This window comes from Clupea harengus, chromosome 9, assembly GCF_900700415.2.
Source record: "Clupea harengus chromosome 9, Ch_v2.0.2, whole genome shotgun sequence".
NCBI lineage: Eukaryota > Metazoa > Chordata > Actinopteri > Clupeiformes > Clupeidae > Clupea > Clupea harengus.
The window spans coordinates 14,824,410-14,843,500 of record NC_045160.1 but is presented as its reverse complement, the minus strand read 5'-3'; the positions used below and the strand labels follow the sequence as shown (position 1 = coordinate 14,843,500).

The following is a 19,091-nucleotide window of genomic DNA, read 5'->3' as shown; positions in this document are numbered from 1 at the left end:
CACAGAGGGAGGTCATGACCTCCTCACCTTTTCAACTCACCAGTATCCCTGCATGCAAAACACCTTCCTCCACCTGCCCCTGCAGCAGAGCCCAGTGTCTCTCTCTCTCTGCCCACCTGATGGTCTGTCCAGGACGGGGCCGCCCGCCCACACCAGGGAGCCCTATTCCTCCCTCCTGGATGAGTGTCTCCCTACTACACCACAGCACACAGAAGAAACAGAAGGGAAAAGAAGAGGAAATAAAAGAAGAGGCAATAAAAAAAAAGAAAACAATTTGCTTTCCCACCCACTGTCTCCACTCTGGGGTCTCCGCAGGTGGTAAAGAGAAGGGAGTCCCTGTTTTTTGTTTTTTTCTTCCGTAGCTGTGCGGATATCGCTGTGTAACCACACGGCGCTGCTCGGTTCTGCTGGAGGGCAACAGAGCCCCGTCTCATTCCAGCCGGCGCTCAACTCACAGCAGGAGGCCTGCGACTACGCCGCTCTCTCTCTCTCTCTCTTTCTCTCTCTCTCTCGTTCAGCCTTTGTGGTCAAGGTCTCTCTGCTTCTCGCTTGTCTCAAGTTGGCGGACTATAAAAGAAAATATATCCTTCTGATTACCGTGTCCTTGTTTCCTTGAGTTCTTACTTTTTAACATTATAAATTCTCTGCCTAGATTTGACTCATTTTTAATGAACCCAGCAGTCTATCTGAGGAAAGTAGTTTGCTTTACTGGAGCTCTTAAGGTGTGTCTGAACTGAAGAGAGTTCTGTCATTATCTGGTTCTTTCCTTTTAGTGGTAGGAAGTCAGTCACCACAATGCATCACATCCCTCCACCGCCCACCACCTAGAAAACATGACCTCCAATCCAATGGCTGGCTTTGTAGGGTCTTTGTCAAACTTTCACAAGAACATGCATAGTCATTTAAGGCTTTGAACTAGGCCTGTGGGTGGGTGGTGGTGGGGGGCAGGGGGGGGGGGACACACACAAGCACTTGTATTTAGGGATTTAAAACCGGGGTGTGAGGGCACTTTCGCAACTAATGCCTGCAGTGCTGGTGCTGGAGCCTAGGGTCCCTGCCACTGGCCTCTCAGAGAATGCCGGCTAAATAGCAGACTGGACCAACTTTCACAAACTGATGTGGGTATGTGCCACTAACCAGAATCCCTTCCCTCCCAAAATAAATTGTCCTATTAAAATAAAATGTTGTCTATATACGTTTAATAAATTGAAAATGCTTGTTTGAATCCCCCCGTAATTTGGAAGCAATCCCAAGCACATCACGAAGGCTGGTGCGAAATAAGATTATTTGCAGTGTATTATAATGTACGCACGGGTTTTATACGACCAAACAGTGTCACCGAACCCCCCAATGAAATGGCTGCTTATTTATATGCAGTTATTCAGGTATGCAGTAAATTCCAATTACTTCTTTAGATTTCTATTTAACATGAGAGAAAATATGACAGGGAAGCTCTTTGTTTTTAGCAGCAATTGTAAATCTCTTTAACCCTTTCTCTGGCTGTGTTCAGGCAAAGCAGTGGACTGTGAATTCTGGTTTGCATGTTATGCAGCACATTGTGTCATATAGAAAATGTGCATGTGTAGACATTTTATTAAACTAATGAGACGATATTTCCCTGTTCAGATTGTCAAACTCGACAGCAATAATGTGTGTGTGTGTGTGTGTGCGTGTGTGTGGGGGGGGGCGTGTTAGTGTTAGTATGTGTTAGTGTGTGTGTGTGTGTGTGTGTGTGTGGTGAGTGGGACCTCATGCATTTATATCCCGACGCTCAATCCCGTGCTCAGCTCCCACTGGCCCTAAATCCCCACCGCTCTCCCCTCCAAGCACTAGCTGACGTGTAGCATGCTGGAGCGACCGCGTTTTGCCTATGCATTAGCCATCCATTTCATCTGCCTGACACCTCTCCAACATAAAACCGTACGGCAGAGGTAAAATATCTCTCTCCTGGCGAAAATAAAGCTTTGTCTCCCTCCTGATCTATAGGATATAAAATAAAGCCATGGCTTTGATGGTGGCTTTACCTTATGCACGGCTTGCCTTTTGTGCACACAAAAGCCAACGAAGATGAATGAGACCGGATTGCCAGGGCCGTGTCTCCCGTGGTCCTTTAGGATCAGCCCCCACAGCCGCAGCCACGCTCTCTCACAGTCACACAGAGAAGTTTTGTGAGGACGGCGTGATTATTGATCCCTGCCTGCCAATAGCCTCATTCATCGATCAATTTCAGTTTACTGTTTCAAAACTCAGATTAACCTGCATCAACTAAAGTCTTACATTGAACGTGAATAGATTTGGACTGAATTCAAAAATAGGCTAGGCTATGCCCATAACATGTTTTATTGTTATTTTAATTAGAGTAAAGTGAATTGTCCTCCCAGAAATACTAATATGCATTGGTTGCATAGTTAAATATTTATTAACTGTTTCCTTCGTTATAGATTCCTAAGCCACATTTTAAGGTGTTGAAAGACAAATATTTTTATAACAGCATGCATTATGTTACTACTTCGCTTCACATATCGTCTTCTACGTTAAGAAATTATTTACCAAATTTTGGTTTACATTTTTTGATTTTTTATCTAATTCCATTTATTAAAATATCGTGTGTTTTTCTGCCCTGTTCTCTGAAAGATATTTTCGACATATCTCATATGCCATGCGCACATTTTGCCTTATTAGGTGGGACACACAAATAAATCACAAACAGCTGAAAATAAATCTTACAGTTATCGGTTCTCAGTTTTAATTCAACCCTGGGCAGTTAGACTATCAGCGGCAGGCAGGATGGTACTAGCTTGCGGGGCTTTTAGCGCAGAAATCTGCCCCTGTGCTCCAGCTATCTGCCGATTTTCAGCCTCGCAGCCTGTCCCCAGAGCATTGCCCACTGCGCGATAATATCTCAAAGGGAGTGGTTATCACTAGACATTATATTATAATCATTAGTGATCCTAGCCCTTTCACCCGTAATGCAGAATAAGCGCAGAGATCCATTAATCTAAACTAGAGCAACTGTTCGCAAAGATCACTCGTTCCCATTCTTGCCCGACGGGGAGTAATACAATAATTTCCATAACTAGGACTATGCGGACCTAATGGAGAGGATGTTTATACAGGCTCCTCGTTGTGTTCTGTGCTAAACATGTAGCGACTTTACTAAAGTGTACAATATGATTTTACTATTTTCATTTGTTAATTCACTTCTGCATTTAAATATCATGGTTTGTATCAAATGATTCCCGATACCTGTATTTTTTTAATGAAAGTTATGTAGGTATCAGTCAATTGTTAAATGTGTCAGGAAACTAGTGATTCAGCCCTAAATTAACTGACAGCGTCCATCAAATCCCTTCGTCCATGGTGTAGTCCTTCTGAGTAGGATTGAATCCGCCCCCTAGTGTTAATCTCGTCTCTCGTCTCTCTCTCTCTCTCTCTCTCTCTCTCTCTCTCTCTCTCTCTCTCTGTCTCTTTCTCTCTCTCTTTCTCCCGTGTATGGTTGTGTGTGTGTGTGTGTGTGTGTGGGTGGAAGGGAGGTGTGGTTGAGAGGGTTATCTCCTTGAGAAATTAAACATAAAACGCCACTAAACACATTATATTACGTTAGAACGTTGTATCTGATATTAAAGACGGTGACTGGGCTTTTTTTCTACCTCTATCTTATAGGACAGACTTTAGCGCACGTCGATATGAAACTCCAAAAGTTGCATTTATTTAATCCCAAGACTGGAATGCAAGGCGAAGCGGGCTGTCGTGTCTACGTTTGATTATTGGGTTTGGGGAGAAATAACAGCTGTTCCAGTGATGCGACGGCGTGAGATCTATAACCTCCATCGAATTTCTTTTGCCAGTCTGCAGCGGAGTTGGAAAGTCAAGAAAATGTTTATGTTGAGTTTGCGGTCAATATTCACTGACGTTGTCGGCATATGTTTGCTCATTCCCAGATCTAAACAAGGAACACTTTTTAGAGATGGTCATCACACCCACATCACCTAGCTGCAATGCTAAATTCATTAACCAAATGCCTTGATGTAAATGTGTTTATTAATAATCATTTACAAATAAATATGTCGATAATGAGTCAATAGCATGAGCCTGCACCACAGCCTTAAAACATGTTGTTGCTGCAGCCTGTTATTTTCGTGTCAAATATTTTGCAGAGGTCGCAATGCTGTGGGGGTCAGTGGGATCGTGGGGAAGCACTACTGCCGGTGCATAATGCGTGATACTGCTGTGGTCTGGCTTCAGCGGCGTCTCACTCCCTAATCACTTTTGGCATGCTACTGGACCAGCAGAGCACGGCACCTTTCCCTTGCCGAACCCCTCTGCATCCAAGTGGATTGCTTCACAGTGCGCTATGAGGCCTGGTCGCTCCCATCTCCCATTTGTCCACACTGTGAAAATAAAGACATATTTTATGACCGAAACCCAAACCGCATGCTCCATCGGTCCTGTGCCTATTTGGACTGTCCCGGGCTGTCCTGTGCCTATTTGGACTGTCCCGGGCTGTCCTATCCTTAACTTCCCATATGCACGTGGTGTTAGTCAAAAAGCACAAACTGACAGTGAATCGGAGTGGGGTCGAAATAGGCGTGGGTTTTACATGAAAGGTGCCGCCAACAAAGAACTGACATGTGTCGCCTTCTGAGCCTCTTTCTTTTTTTCTCTCTTTTTTTTCTTTTCACCTGCACTATACTCTCTGCAATGTGGAATACAGTCATAATGATAAGATATTTACATTTTCAACCTTCATAAATAAAACCAAAAAAAATAGGCTACTCGATTAAAGTAACGCACAAAACAGATTACTCTTAGCAATGGTATATTTTTCGTAAGGTTTCAAAAGATAACGATAGGCTACATAAGGAAACAAGGCGGTGCATTTTCATTTTTGAAACATTAATTGTGTTTAATTTTATTTCCACATTTTCAAATGATTTATTTTCAAATATTGCATTCATAGCCAATCAGGGAAAATAATTTAGCCTGAACATTATAACGATGAGAGGGGGATTTTTGCCCAAGCTCGTATGTTTTAAAATCATATTTGTTGTTACATGTTTTAATTCGCATTTGTATTTAATAATATGTGTGTATGCTATGTTTGGTGAAATCATTCATTTATTTGTATTCAAGAATACGAGCTAATGTCAAAATGTATTCAGTGTCATTTGACAGGACGTTAGGTTTTTTTTTTGTTTGTTTGGGTTTTTTGCTGGGCTTCTCTAGTCTCATGGAGAATGCGCATACACGCTTACAATTTACCGACATCATATTTGCTTAGTGCTAAAATACGGCTAAAGTGAAGTCGCCTAAGTTTTACTTAATTACACTGGCAGATCCATCATCACTGCATGGGCAGCAGAAATCGCGCATTAGAAATGCTGGGGTCGGTGATGCAGAGGACGGCCTTAGGCCCCACGGCTCCCGGCGGTTCTGGTGCGCTCAGCTGATCAAAGCCCAAGTCAGGGGTAATATTTCTCACTTTATTACCGGAGTCACGGCAGTGTCTGCACGGCCAGCGATCACAAACTGCCCTCTCTTACTTGCTGGGGTAAGGTCACGTACCAACACAGAAAAATAGATTGGGTATCTTCAGCACATGAAAAAATAACACTGTCGTCTGAGTCAACTAGCCAACATCATCAAGCTAAATCATTTTGATATTTGTTTCACACACTGTCATTGTTAAAACAAGTTAAAATATTTGTGAGTTGAAAAAATATTTCAAAAGTCTGAAAAGACAAAAAAAGTCTCTATTTTCTACAACTGTCCTAACTTTTAACCAAAAATATTACCGAGTGGTGCAAGTCAAATACTCTCTTCTATTGACATTGTGGACTAAAAGTAGACTTGATCATGAATAATTTTGATTTGAATGCAGAAGACCGACCAACCTCTGATTTAAAGTGTAATAACATTATGCCTTTCGTTATTACCTCATTCATGATGTAGAAACTGTGTGACGTTATCAGTTACAGTCTCTTCAGCTTCACGTAATTTATACGTTCAGTATTTGCTGTCAGATTGGTAGACAACAAAACTGCGTTCTCATTAAAAGCTATTAAAGGCTGAACTTGAACTTAAGGATAGGCATGAGCCATCAGGAATGCAACCCATTCATGCTAGACGATATGTTCAAATGGTCTTACCGATTATATAAACAACAGGCCTTGGCATAAAAAAAATGTTTTACGTGGAGTGTATAACCCTTAATCAAGGATACCACGATTAGCGAAACTAGGAGGGAACAATATCATTCCTTCAAAACACTCAGCTCTGTTAAATCTAAAGACAGTCACTACGACAGTTTCAACGCTACAAAATGGGGATGTGCGATGTGAGACGTACACGGGTGTGACTGGCAGTGGATTCTTGGTGCTGCGCATTTCCCGATCGATAGCTCCCTCTAGCATTTCCATCGCCCCCTTTTCCCCTTTCCGTAAATGCATGGGAAATGCAGTTTTCGCTCCGTGGATGCTGCTGTGAGACATGTCTTAATCCGCCATCTGCATTTAGAAATTTCTTCGTGGATTTGTTTTGGGTCTGTCAGTAAACCGGTTGTTTCTGAATCAATGTGGAAAACGTAGGAGGAATGTTTGCTTTAAAAGTGGCACATTTGAAACTTCAACCAAGGAATAACCGAGAAAATAAGTTTCTCCACGTCCCGTACCATTATGGTTTCCACCAAAAGAATGATCTCATCCCATCATTACAAATATTTAACTGTTGTGGATGAAAGGATAAAAAAAATAGACGGTAGCCTACCCAACTCAATAGTGCCACACTAATGATTTGAGGTTTGACAGTTTTAGCCAACATTAATGATAGTGTCATGTATCCTTAGATATCTTCTTTACAGTTTATAAAAATTGTGTTTTTAAAACTCAGATGATTTGCAGAATCATCAAGCCTGCTGCTATTTCGGAGAGATATTTCAAACTTAATTTTAAATTGGTAGCCAACAAATAATACCAGTCCTGACACTTGAGGTGTCGTCTGTTGCCCATTTCTGTCGCCAAACTGTCAAAATTCCTCTCAAACGACCTCTGTAGTTCTCGCCGCCAATGCCTCTGTCCTACCCTCTGAAGCCGGTGGAAATAAACCCAGCTGCTAGCACGTGAATTAAAAGCTCTCACGCGCACACTTCCCAAACAGACACGAAAGCTCATCTGGGAGGTCGACCCAACGAGTGGGGTCTGACAAAGAAGGAGAGAGAGAGATAGATAGAGAGAGAGAGAGAGAGAGAGAGAGAGAGAAAGAGAGAGAGAGAGAGAGAGAGAGAGAGGGGGAGATGCACAGGCGCAAATATGCTGCGTGTTCATCTCTCTTATCTGGTATTCTTCACGAAACACGTGTCATCTAAGGGTCTTGCAGTCAAAGAAAGCACTCCCCAGACGCGTTTTGGCAGCTGTCACAGTAAGGGCCATCCACGGCCTTGTCCGGACCCACTCCTGCGTTTTACATGAGAAGCACCCATATGCACGTTCAAGCGTGGTATTGATTCCAGCTTCCAGACCATGACGTTTGGGCAATATACATAGGCAAAATATAAATAGCAATGGTCGTGCTATGTCCATCATCAGGCGAGACAGTGTGTGTGTGTGCCGCTGGGGGAGTGTGTGTGATGAGGGGGGAGGTGGATGTGTGCATAAGATATGATGCTCTGTTTGGAGCTTATTATAAGTGTAGCCTATAATTCGTGCAGTGGGTGGTGATGTAAGAAAACGTTTAGTGGGGGAAAGGACCCATTTATGATCACATGGTGTGATCATCAGCCACTGCTAAGGCAAGACCTATTTTGAACTTTCTATCACTCCATACCTCCTTAAAGAGTAATATGCCTGTCTCAAGAGTCCTAAAAACATATTCCACTAAATTCCACTACGTTTCTTTCCTACCACATTTCCCTCTCTCTTTCGTTCCTCCTTTTTTAAAGTATTGCTATTTAATGAAACCGTTGTATATTTTACTTGTTTTACTTTTAGTCGGTCCACTTTTCAATGTGTGAATGTATTCGGTTGCTGTTTAATTCATCAATTCACTTGTGAAATTATGAGGCGTAATGCTATCTTATTAAACTCCAAATGGATCATGACTAGAGCGTCTCTAGCCATCTAACGTATCCCTATCTTGTGAGCAGGGTGTTCACCAACACGTACTGTAAGTTCCTCTATAAGCAATCACGAGTAGTTTTGTACTTGCCTATTTAGGCATAAAACAGATACAAGGATATGTTTGGAAGCGCAATACTAAAACTTCCTGTATATTGCTCATCTTAATTAAACATCCAAAGGTGTCTGGACCATCAAAAACTGTCAGGGCGATCTGCTCAACTGTAAACTTTAGAGCCTCTTCGTCTTTCACTTTCCCCCATTAGACAAAAGACCAAAGGGAGACTAATCGCTAAGGTTACGAGGATGGAGACCCGATAGGATAACAGCAATCAATACAATTTACTCTATAATCCCCTTAATGGGAGCTTGCATTGAAGTTTTAAATAATGTGTAATAGAAAATGTATCAATTAACAATCGACAAAACAGCGTAGTCAGATCATGTAAGGGCATGACATCATGACATCTTAAAAGAAAAATAAATGCAAACTCTTGTAAATAGTTTGTCTAGAGTCGCATGAATAAATGGCAATCCTAACAGACCTACCTCCCCATGTGCCCTGGCGAGACTGTTGGACAACAAAATACATTACCACCTTTTTTCTCCTATAGAGCAGTCTTCTTCTAAAAAAAATCTAATTTCTGTAGAGGGTTTTATATCCGAGGCGTAGCGCTTGCCAAATGACATGTACGCTACCATCCACCTTCAAGAAGTTGAACAGTCCCACTAATTTAGTATGTTGTCGTCGTCGCGTTACCAATCTATATTAAGACTAATATGACTTCAAAGTCAAGACACTTTTGTCATTCATTGTTTCGCAGATGTTCTCTTCCCGTAAACCCCTCACTCAACCAGACATCAAGTAGGATGAACGCCAGTTGATGACACTGTAATACATGTCTAAACATGGGCCCTACTTATGCAAAAGTGACACAGTCACTACTTCGCTTTAAAATAAAAATGAAGCGGCATAGCTACCTTGTTAAGTGTATGTTGTTGTCCGTTCCTCCATGGAAACACAACGACGAGATAATTACGCTGTTTTACTTGGAAGGTCTATATGTTTTCTGTCTGCTGTCCACATTATCAAAGATATGATAGTTTCTGGATTTTTTTGACAATTGGTTTCTTCTGTTCCCTATAAATAGTACAGACTGCGCCTGTAAAGCTTCGAGGGGCTAGCTAATGGTTACTTGAACGGAAAGGTGCTGATTGGCCTCAGCCTCGAGTGACGTCACGGGGCTGTGAATAAGGATGGCTCGTGTGCTTTCAAGAACATGCAGAATACTGAGGGCTGTGTGAGGAGCGTCAATCCTGCATTGAGATGTCACACGAAACCTGCACTCTATAACATCGCTTTCTAAAAACCGAAGGAAATCAGAAACGCAGAAGGGAAACGCAGTTTTTCACCAACATTGCGGCGTTTTAACGTTCTGTTTTTCCGATGGTGTTCAACAGTGTGGATACGCGGTGATGTCTAAGTGCGTTCATGTGTTTTGGGGCACGCGTGTCTTGTTTGTTAGCCTTGCCTTGAAAGCTCTGCTGTAAAATTTGATGCCATACAACACTGACTTAGATACATCGTTTTCTCATTCAATGCCCCACTTTGATGATCACGGTGACGCATTGATGCGAAATGATGCTTACATTTTAGGCGGCATATACGTGGAAGCTTGATTTTTCGCGCGCACTGGCTTTTCTTTTTTCTTGTTTTTCTGAATTGCTGTTCTTCTACAGAGGAGGATCTTTGGTACTACCTCATCCCCGAGAAATACCCAACCTGGCAACCCGTCATCTTCTACCCAATTTTGGACCTTTACAGATATTCCTACTGAGAACTGGCACTGAGAGGAGAGAAACCGACGCGTACAGTTCTGCTCCTATTGCCTGTCCCGGACTTCCAAGCGAAAAGGAACCTCAAACCCCTTACCCAGGCGTACGGTATCGTTCATCTCTTGATTGCTGTTTTGAGAGACAAACGTGAATGAACAGATACTCGCGTTGTCCAGACAACGGTAGAGTTGTGGGAGCACAGCCAAAGACGATGGTCCACTGTGCTGGGTGCGAAAGGCCTATATTGGACAGGTTTCTCCTCAATGTGTTGGACAGAGCATGGCACGTCAAGTGCGTACAATGCTGCGAGTGTAAATGTAATCTAACAGAGAAATGCTTTTCTCGAGAGGGGAAACTCTACTGCAAAAACGACTTCTTTAGGTAAGCCCTCCTACTTTTTGTTTTAAACCATCTTGATCATTTCCAGTGCCTATCTACTATCTCATGCATTTGAATAGTCTCAGTGTCTAAGAATATTTTTAGAACAATGCACCATTTTATTTGTCCCGAGAAATGGTGATGGACAGGCCTCCGTCCTGGCACACCCATAGTATTCCATTTCTTATAAGGAGAGGGTAGGGTGTGTAGCCTATAATGTGTGAGCACATAACATAAACAGGACACCTAAGACAACTACGTTTTAGACATAAATAATTTAAGTGATATTTAGCACATAACCTCAATTAATGTAATGATTTGGTTAAAATATATGTGCATGGTCAATACAGCAATATTATTCCGTCGAATAATATATTTTATTATCATATGAAGAACATTTAATTATTCTTTGTCAATTAGCCAGCATTTTTAAAACAGTTGTTGTGAAAAAAAATGTTTAGGTGAAAAAAAATGTTTAGGCCAAATACACAGCTGCTCAATCTGTGTAACACTCAACGAAGGGAAGTCCATTCAAAACACTAGGTGTGAAATAAAGACTCAGTGGTGAACCTGGAGAATCTTTGATCAAGACAGTCACTAATTAAAAGCTTGTTAATTTGAATTGTTATGTTAAACAAAAGACCACATACATTAGACGTCTGTGTACTGGTGCACTCGTTCGCAGTGAGGGTCTTAAGGAAATCACACTTTGTTTACAAGAATTGCCAGCCAGGGAAGCCGCAGGGATCAATACTTTGCCAAGCTTCTTAAGGGAAGTGTAACCTGGCCCGGTGGCAAGCTGTCTGTACAAACCCGTGTTTGCCGGGGTTCGAGTGAAGATGCGATAAGTGGATTTGAATAATAAACCAATTTGAAGAGGAAACACATAGACAATGCAATCACAGACTTGGAATCAACAATCAGTGTGCGGAATCTGAATACACACTATTAGAAGGTGCGACCAACAAAATGTATATTTGCTCCTTACAGGTATAGGCCCACAATGTGGTTACATTATGTGTATTATATTATTTGCTCAAATTAAATAGTCTATTGGTAAAGCCGTCGCCTTTAGCAAATATTAATACTGTGCAGCACTAAGAAAACATTGTTCTGTCCTATTTGTAGAATATTCTCACATTCAGAAGCTTGAATTTGGAAGCTTCGTTCATCAACAAATGATCAACTAACACATGGAACTGGAATATGATGTTTTTACATCTAGCGGCCACGTTTTAAAAAAGACTTCCACGTTGTCTTTCTACTCAAAGATTAAAACAGCATTTCATTCAGCAATTGTGTAGGCAAACCGTGCCAAACAACAAAATGTTTAACAATGAAGTCCTGTTTTAGAGGCCTGGAGAGAGGCCTCCTGACATATTTTTTCCTCACTGTCCAAGAAAGTGAAATGCATCATCCTTTATTTCTTTTTGCAGGCGGTTTGGGACGAAGTGCGCCGGTTGTAGTCAGGGGATCTCGCCCAATGACTTGGTCCGAAGGGCACGGAACAAGGTGTTTCACCTGAACTGTTTCACCTGCATGATGTGCAACAAGCAGCTATCCACGGGAGAGGAACTGTACATCATAGACGAGAACAAATTTGTCTGCAAAGAAGATTATTTAAGCAACTCCAATGGAAAAGACACCAACCTCTTATCAGGTGAGACTTAGGAACAGGAAAGGACCCCCTCGCATGTAGAGGGGTATTATAAGGGATGGCGTCGCCATTTTGAAAAGGAACATTAGTAGCTCACAATTAAGGGGGTGGACGTGTCCATTTATTATAGGCACTTTACAGTTCCCAGGACCGAATTACATCATTAAGTAATGTTGATTTCGGGATGATAGTGTCCCACTGAAAAAGATAAAAGGTTGTAGACCTATGGTGCACTTGTGTTTTGTTGATTGATTTAAATAACGTTTGCACTTAGTGTGCAGGACTCGGAGCAGTGCAGAATTTTACTTTAATCCTTTCTATTCTGCTACATCTGATACTAAACAAGTGTGTTGTTCTGTCCTGCAAGACAAGAACTGACAATATTTATCATGATTCAGTGAGATATGAGTATGAATATTAATATAGTGTGGAACCGAAACCTCCAAATATTAAAATATTTATATTTCCAGTTTTCCTATTAAATGTACAATATTGTTGTGTTGTTTACATTAACGTAATCCTTATCCCATTATGAAATGCTAAATGTAATATACATTTTTTGTAATATACCTTTATATTTTTTTACAAACCTTTTTAAACAGTAGTATAGGTCAGCAAGAGCCTGGATTGCTCTATATTTACGGCATTTTTCTTTTCTTTTTGTGTAGTTACCGCCTGCAGTGATCCAAGTTTATCTCCAGATTCTCAAGACGCGCTACAAGACGATGTAAAAGACTCTGAAAGTGCCAATTTGTCGGACAAAGAAACGGTTAATAATGAAAACGACGACCAGAATCTTGGCGGAAAAAGACGAGGACCACGTACCACAATTAAAGCCAAGCAACTGGAGACTCTCAAAGCAGCGTTTGCGGCTACACCCAAACCAACGAGACACATCAGGGAGCAACTAGCGCAAGAGACTGGTCTCAATATGCGAGTCATTCAGGTACTGTTATTATTTAATGCACTTAAGTATGGATTGCGTTTGCAGTAGCTGCTATGCATTTTGGAAGTTATTTTCAAGAGGAGTTATTTTGCTATATTTTTTTACCCTGATTGGGAAAAGCTGTCCTTGAGCACTTGCCTCATTTTATCGAAAAAGACGTTTGCCTTCGAGCGCCTTGACGTCTCTCATTTGAAAAAGGGATTCTTTCAGATAACACCGTTTAAATTAGAATTTGAAGCAGGGTGACTTTGATTACGAGGACATAATCTTTAAAGAAATGATTTATACGGGTATCTCTCTCTACTTGGCCTAAGCAATGGTAAGAGATGCCAATTGGCGTGAGTGTGGTGAAAACGATGGGTGTCTTGGCAATGCCTTGCCATCACGTTTTGCGACCACATTTAGCCATGCTGGGACCACACTCAGTCAAGTGGAAACACGTATGTGCCTGACTCACTCCCCCTTGTTCAGAAACAACCAAAAAAATAATCGTATAATAATAATAATAATGATAATATTAACAATAATAATAACAAGAAACAAACAAAAACAACATCAACAACAATATATTATTTACTTTTATTATTATTCATAATATTACATTATGTTGTGACTATATGAGTGTAGACAACTGTCTATTGTTGACAATCAGTGGGCAGCGAGGCTGTTTTTCGGGGGGACAAATGAAAAGTGCGCCAACAGCTGGATAGAATTATGTACTGAAACTTCCAAATGCCCAATGATCCACCTAGAGCACAAACAGGGTTTGAGTATCTTCAAGAGCAGATTAATGAATAGCAGTCAAGAGAATACATTAATGTTCATACATGAGATTGAAATGGAAGATCAAGAGTTTAAAAATGAGGTAGGAGATTAATGGAGCGTTGATTTTTTTGTGGTATGAAGAGTGAGTGTAAACTCATATTAGCTTAAAGGAATTTAAAGATGAGTGTATAGATTACGAAATAACAACCGCACGGAGCCGGTTAATATGTCGGTAACAACAGACCTATTAGGTATCAATTGGAGATTTTAAGTTCCTGCTGCTGGCCCACTGTCGGGGTAAATGGAGGGTTAAAAGATCATTAAAGTGAGGTTAGATCCGAGACTCTTGGAGTGACGATAATTAGGCGTAATCTTGTCTCTGCAATACGAATTCACTCAGTCACTGGTTAACACTGGAGCCATGTGCGCATCATCATTAGGTGCATCGAATATAAGCAAAGATTGAAAACGATAACATTACAAAATATCAACATAATCTTACTTTTTAGTTTGTTATGTCCCACGAAAAATATGAATTTTAACGAAATAATCTTGACGACATTAATCTTGACACTGTCTAGGCTAGCATATTAATGCCCTCCTTACTCAAACAATAATATTGCAAGCCGGCCACAGGCCTACTATTGGCCTGCTTTGGCACGACTTCGGGTATTACTATTAGTCTATTGTTAAATTATTATAACGTAGTGATATCATTATTATCATTATTATCATTAATAACAACAACACTAATAATAACAACAACAATGTATTATTGTTATTATTATGATTGTTACTTTATTATTATTGTTTTTGTTATCATATGTCATTGTTTTATCAAATCGTTGACATGTGTTTGCATTGTTATGGACGTCTCTTCAGTAAATATATACATTTATCTGTTTAATTTCTGAGCACACGAAAAAAGGTTACAGAGGTCTTTTTGTAACAAAATTAAAAAGGAACTTAATTAACTTGAAAATAGCGTTATGGCATGTCGCAAAATATTACTGAGAATATTACTGGACACTTATCTTGATTTTTTTTGGCACAGGTATGGTTCCAGAACCGAAGGTCCAAAGAGAGAAGAATGAAGCAACTGAGTGCCCTTGGCGCAAGAAGGCACGCTTTCTTCCGAAGTCCGAGGAGAATGAGGACTCTAGTGGACCGACTTGAACCTGGAGAACTTATTCCTAACGGCCCGTTTTCTTACTACGGAGGTAAGACTGCGTTTAGTTCTGCAGGTTTATCCTTTTCACACAATGTTGGAACATTTAACACGTCGTTGTCAAACTTAGTTTCCTTTTGTCGCGTTGCCCCAGGAAACCTTTGAAGCGCATTATGCGTAATGGCCAATCGGACAAGGTGACGGGTAATGACAACCCGATGATGTTGTTATAGACGAGGGATGGAGAAATGTTAACTGACTCAGGCACTTTATTAGACGAAACATACAGAACTAAAGGCATATCAAATAAGGGTGTTTTTTGTTAAGGTCACAGGCTGCCAATGCAATACTCATAATTGTATGTTGAAGCAAAGGCCTCTTCGACTTGAGATCACGTTGTGAAAGTGGCATATAGCAAGTGTATATTTAAAAGCACATCGGCTAACTAGTCAAATGAAGCCTTTAGCACAATGTTAAGTGCAGCTGTATGTGCAGGCTATTATCATTAAAGAATGATTTCCTGTTTTGTTATGGGCTTCTAATTCAGTTTCAATAAGTAAGTAATTTATTTAATAGAGGTTAGTTTAGCACTTTGGCGTTTCTTTCTGTACTGGATCTGAATTTGATCATATAGAAAATAAGTGTTTCCAGTCGTTATTTTTGGTGACATTTTTTGTAATAAATGGTGCATTATTTATAGAATCATGTTATGTATTTATTGAAGTATTTATTTAGTTCCCTGCTTTGTTTATTTTATTTATTCAATACAGACCCTTTGTATGGCATGACTATTTTAGTTAATTATAAGTAATGACTGTTTGAGCTCCATTCATGTCATAAATGGCATGTTTTGAGAATAAACAAACAATGAAAATGGTTAATTCAAGCTGGCTATAATTAATGAATAAATGACTAAACTACTAGGAAATAATTCCAATGAGCTTCCTTCCCTTTTATGGAAGCATTTAATTATTTCAGTCGTGTCCTTTATATTCTGCTGCGAAGCTTCCTCCCTGGAACATACTGTGTGGCTGAACTAGGAAATTAGGTCTCAGAAGGTAAAATCACTGATAAAATGCTCTGGTTTTTAATTAATTTCTTGCTAGCGTTGTTCATCCTGCCCAAATACAGTTTCGATTTAAGTCTTACATGCTCTGTGACTAATGTGAGACAGAGAGGCCTTGTGTCTGTGGAACTCCAGGCAATATATTTTAGCGACCGCTGGAACATTCCCTTCCTCCTTTTCTTCACATTCTTAACCCTTACTCTCTCCCCCGTTTGTTAATCTCCAGATTATCAGACTGATTACTACGGTCCTGGTGGGAACTACGACTTCTTCCCGCAGGGGCCCCCATCCTCCCAGGCCCAGACCCCAGTAGACCTCCCATTCGTGCCGTCGTCAGGCCCCACCGGGACCCCCCTCGGGGGCATGGACCATCCCATCCCGGGCCATCATCCGTCCAGCGAGGTCCAGCGCTTCTCCGACATCATGTCCCACCACCCGGGCGACTCGCCCAGCCCGGAGCCCGGCATCCCAGGCCCGCTGCACAGCATGTCTTCAGACGTGTTCGGTCCCAACCCGTCCTTTACCTCGCTCTCGCTCAATGGAAGCGGATACAACAACCACCTGTCACACCCCCCCTCAGAAATGAATGAAGGCACTGTTTGGTAGCTGCCACCCCCTCTCCCTCAAAAACAAACATAGACAAACCCAGTGGAGGGAAAAAAGGATTCGGGGACAACAGAAAAAAGGGGGAGGGAGGGATAGCAGGGACGTCACAGTTTCGTTTGGGCATCCATATTTATTGTTTTTTAAATTTGATTTGAACATTTTTCTTTTTTGCTTATTGTTTTTTTTTTTTTTTGGTGAGAGCTATTCTAAGAAGTGAAGTCAACAGACGCCAGTGTGGTCATAAACATTTGTCTCGATATTGTGGTTATATCCAGTTGCTTCATTTTCTTTTCTTTCGTAATCAGAACATGGACTCAATCACAGAAAAGACTGATTTGTGACTGTTGATCCCTTTTTGGGCTGGTGGCCCCCAGCTCTGTCGTGGTAAAGACCCCAGCGAAAGTCCTAAACCCACCACTGTCCCTCCAGTAACACTCCATGCATCAACAGGAAAAAACCATCACTTGGAGAACAACACTCTGGACTTGAGAAAAAGAAACACCATTAGCTTCTGTCAAATGCTCGACAGCTTTACGGAGAGGAACATCTATGATGGTTGGTCTTGTGCTCACTGGTGATGTAGACCCCCCAGGAAAGAAGGAAGCCGTCAGACTTAATGTACTTATTTGAAAACTCCTCAGACCTCTACGCCTCCAAAGGCTCTGCCATATAGACACTTAAACAATCTTTTTTGACACTAAATATGTTTCTGAAGGCCGGGTGGGGGAGGGGAGGGGGGGAAGCGTTGTTTTTCTCTCTTTCTCTTTATCTGGATATTTTTTTTTGTTTGTGTTCAAGAAATCCACCAAATCCGACGAAGTTGGCCTTCAAAAGGCAAACACTAAAAGAAAAAAAAACGTATGGAGTGTGAACCCTTTATTTAATGGAAGAGAACTTGAAATGTTGCTAAATGAAGTCTACCTTCTAAAAGTATTTTAACAAGGGTCTGAAAGGGACTTAGAACAGTCAACTGTTTACGTAATATATTTAATTCAGGAGTTAAAAAGTATCAACCATGTTTTAGAACCTCTTGATCCAGATAAAAATGTTCCAAGCAACCAACCAAACTTTTGTATTGATTTTATTTATATTGTATGAAGAAAAGAAAAAACAAGTTTGCTGGGGTTGTGGTTCACTGTGCTAGTTTGTACAAGATGTTGTTTACAAAAAAATGTAAAAGGAAAAAAATACAAGTTAAGTAGACAGTTGCCAAATAAAAACATAGCACAAATACTGTAAAAGTGCTTTGCACCATTATCTGCAGTGTTGAGACAAAGTGTAAGTGTTAAAAAATGCTAAGAAGTATTTACTTCTTAATTTTTTAGTCTGCTGAAAAAACACATTCATAAAATTGTTAATATAACATACTTAGACCTACAAGTTTTATTTTTGTGTCTTAAAAAGGAAAAATCCAAACTATTAAAATTGATGGTCAGCAAGCAGCTGCTAACTTTCTTTAAATATCAAACCCTCATGGTATGTCTTTTATTGTCCTAATAAACCTAAGCTTATGTGACCTCCAGTGCATATTAGACCATTCACTGTATAAAGACAACATGTTTAACAAATTTGTGAGTTTTTAATAAAATTAGAAAATATGACATTTGGATTACAAATCTTTTTCATTGGGCAAAATTAGTGATGTATTTCCTTCTTGATTAGCTAACATGAGTTTTTCATTCTATCAGAATTCTTTGTGAGCTCACTTTCATTTCCTCTATGCTCGTCAGCTCTCGATGGCTCTTTGGGATTTTCGATCCAAATACCTCCCCACATCCGACTCTCCCACGGTCTCTTTCGCACAGCGCAGTCAACAGTGTGTCCGCACCATTTGTTTTACATTGCAGTTAAAAGACATTTTCGAGTGTACTTCAACGGAACACTGAAATTGAATTTACGGGCTTTATTCAACACTCAACAGATAGAGTGCCATAGACCCAATTACACGAGAAGATGATACAGATCAAATGATTGGGAGCTCGTCTGGATCTGCCCTACATGATTTCCAGTGCTCTCACGGGAGGATCATTGCTGACCTATTTTCACAATGATTGGGATTGTGTGTGTGGAGGGACACTGTAGATGGTCCTTCATAACAATGGAAACTATTGATGTGTCATGATAATTGCTGAAGAGCGCCATTGTTTTCTGATATATATATATATTTTTCTGTCTGCGGCGCCAGACCTTGGTTTTGTACCTGCCAACATTGGGTTGCTGTGCAATTAAGGGGAGCATGTTTCAGTTGTTTACCAGTGCTTAAATTGATGTCTTAAAAAGAGGTCACTTCCTTCTTCTGAAAACATCTCATGCTGGACCAGCAGGGCTTCTTCCCCCATTTTTACAGAGAAGAAGCTGCACTTCTTTACAAAGTGTGACGGTCTTGCTGAAGAGACACAAAACAACTTGAAAACACATCAGGTCTCTGCAGACCCTACACCAGAGGTCAACATTAGGAACCCTTCTTGACATAATCTTTTAGGTAAATGTGGACTTCTGTATGCATCTCCTCACATTTCTGATTAGATGGATGGTTAGGGGGGAAAAAACAGCACAAA

At 40.7% G+C, this 19,091-nt stretch overlaps 1 protein-coding gene across 2 annotated transcripts; it reads left to right on the top strand.

Annotated features, from left to right (window-relative positions):
- The first annotated feature begins 9,393 nt into the window (after positions 1-9,393).
- lhx1a (LIM homeobox 1a) lies at positions 9,394-18,134 on the top strand. 2 transcript variants are annotated; one of them, XM_031573607.2, is made up of 5 exons: positions 9,394-10,328; positions 11,762-11,985; positions 12,684-12,928; positions 14,748-14,913; positions 16,154-18,134. In XM_031573607.2, exons 1-5 carry the CDS (start codon positions 10,099-10,101, stop codon positions 16,531-16,533), a joined length of 1,245 nt encoding a protein of 414 aa, XP_031429467.1. In that variant the 5' UTR covers positions 9,394-10,098; the 3' UTR covers positions 16,534-18,134. The 2 variants fall into 2 exon arrangements, with proteins under 2 accessions (XP_031429467.1, XP_012679513.2); XM_012824059.3 differs by having other exon boundaries at positions 9,396-10,328; positions 12,651-12,928.
- The last annotated feature ends 957 nt before the right edge of the window (positions 18,135-19,091 follow it).

What these genes read in the sequence shown, in the direction of transcription:
- lhx1a (XM_012824059.3), top strand. Translation starts at nt 10,099, where the DNA reads ATGAACAGATACTCGCGTTGTCCAGACAACGGTAGAGTTGTGGGAGCA. An exon ending in TGCAAAAACGACTTCTTTAG is followed by an intron (nt 10,329 to 11,761) that starts GTAAGCCCTCCT and finishes TTCTTTTTGCAG; the next exon opens with GCGGTTTGGGACGAAGTGCG. An exon ending in TCAATATGCGAGTCATTCAG is followed by an intron (nt 12,929 to 14,747) that starts GTACTGTTATTA and finishes TTTTTGGCACAG; the next exon opens with GTATGGTTCCAGAACCGAAG.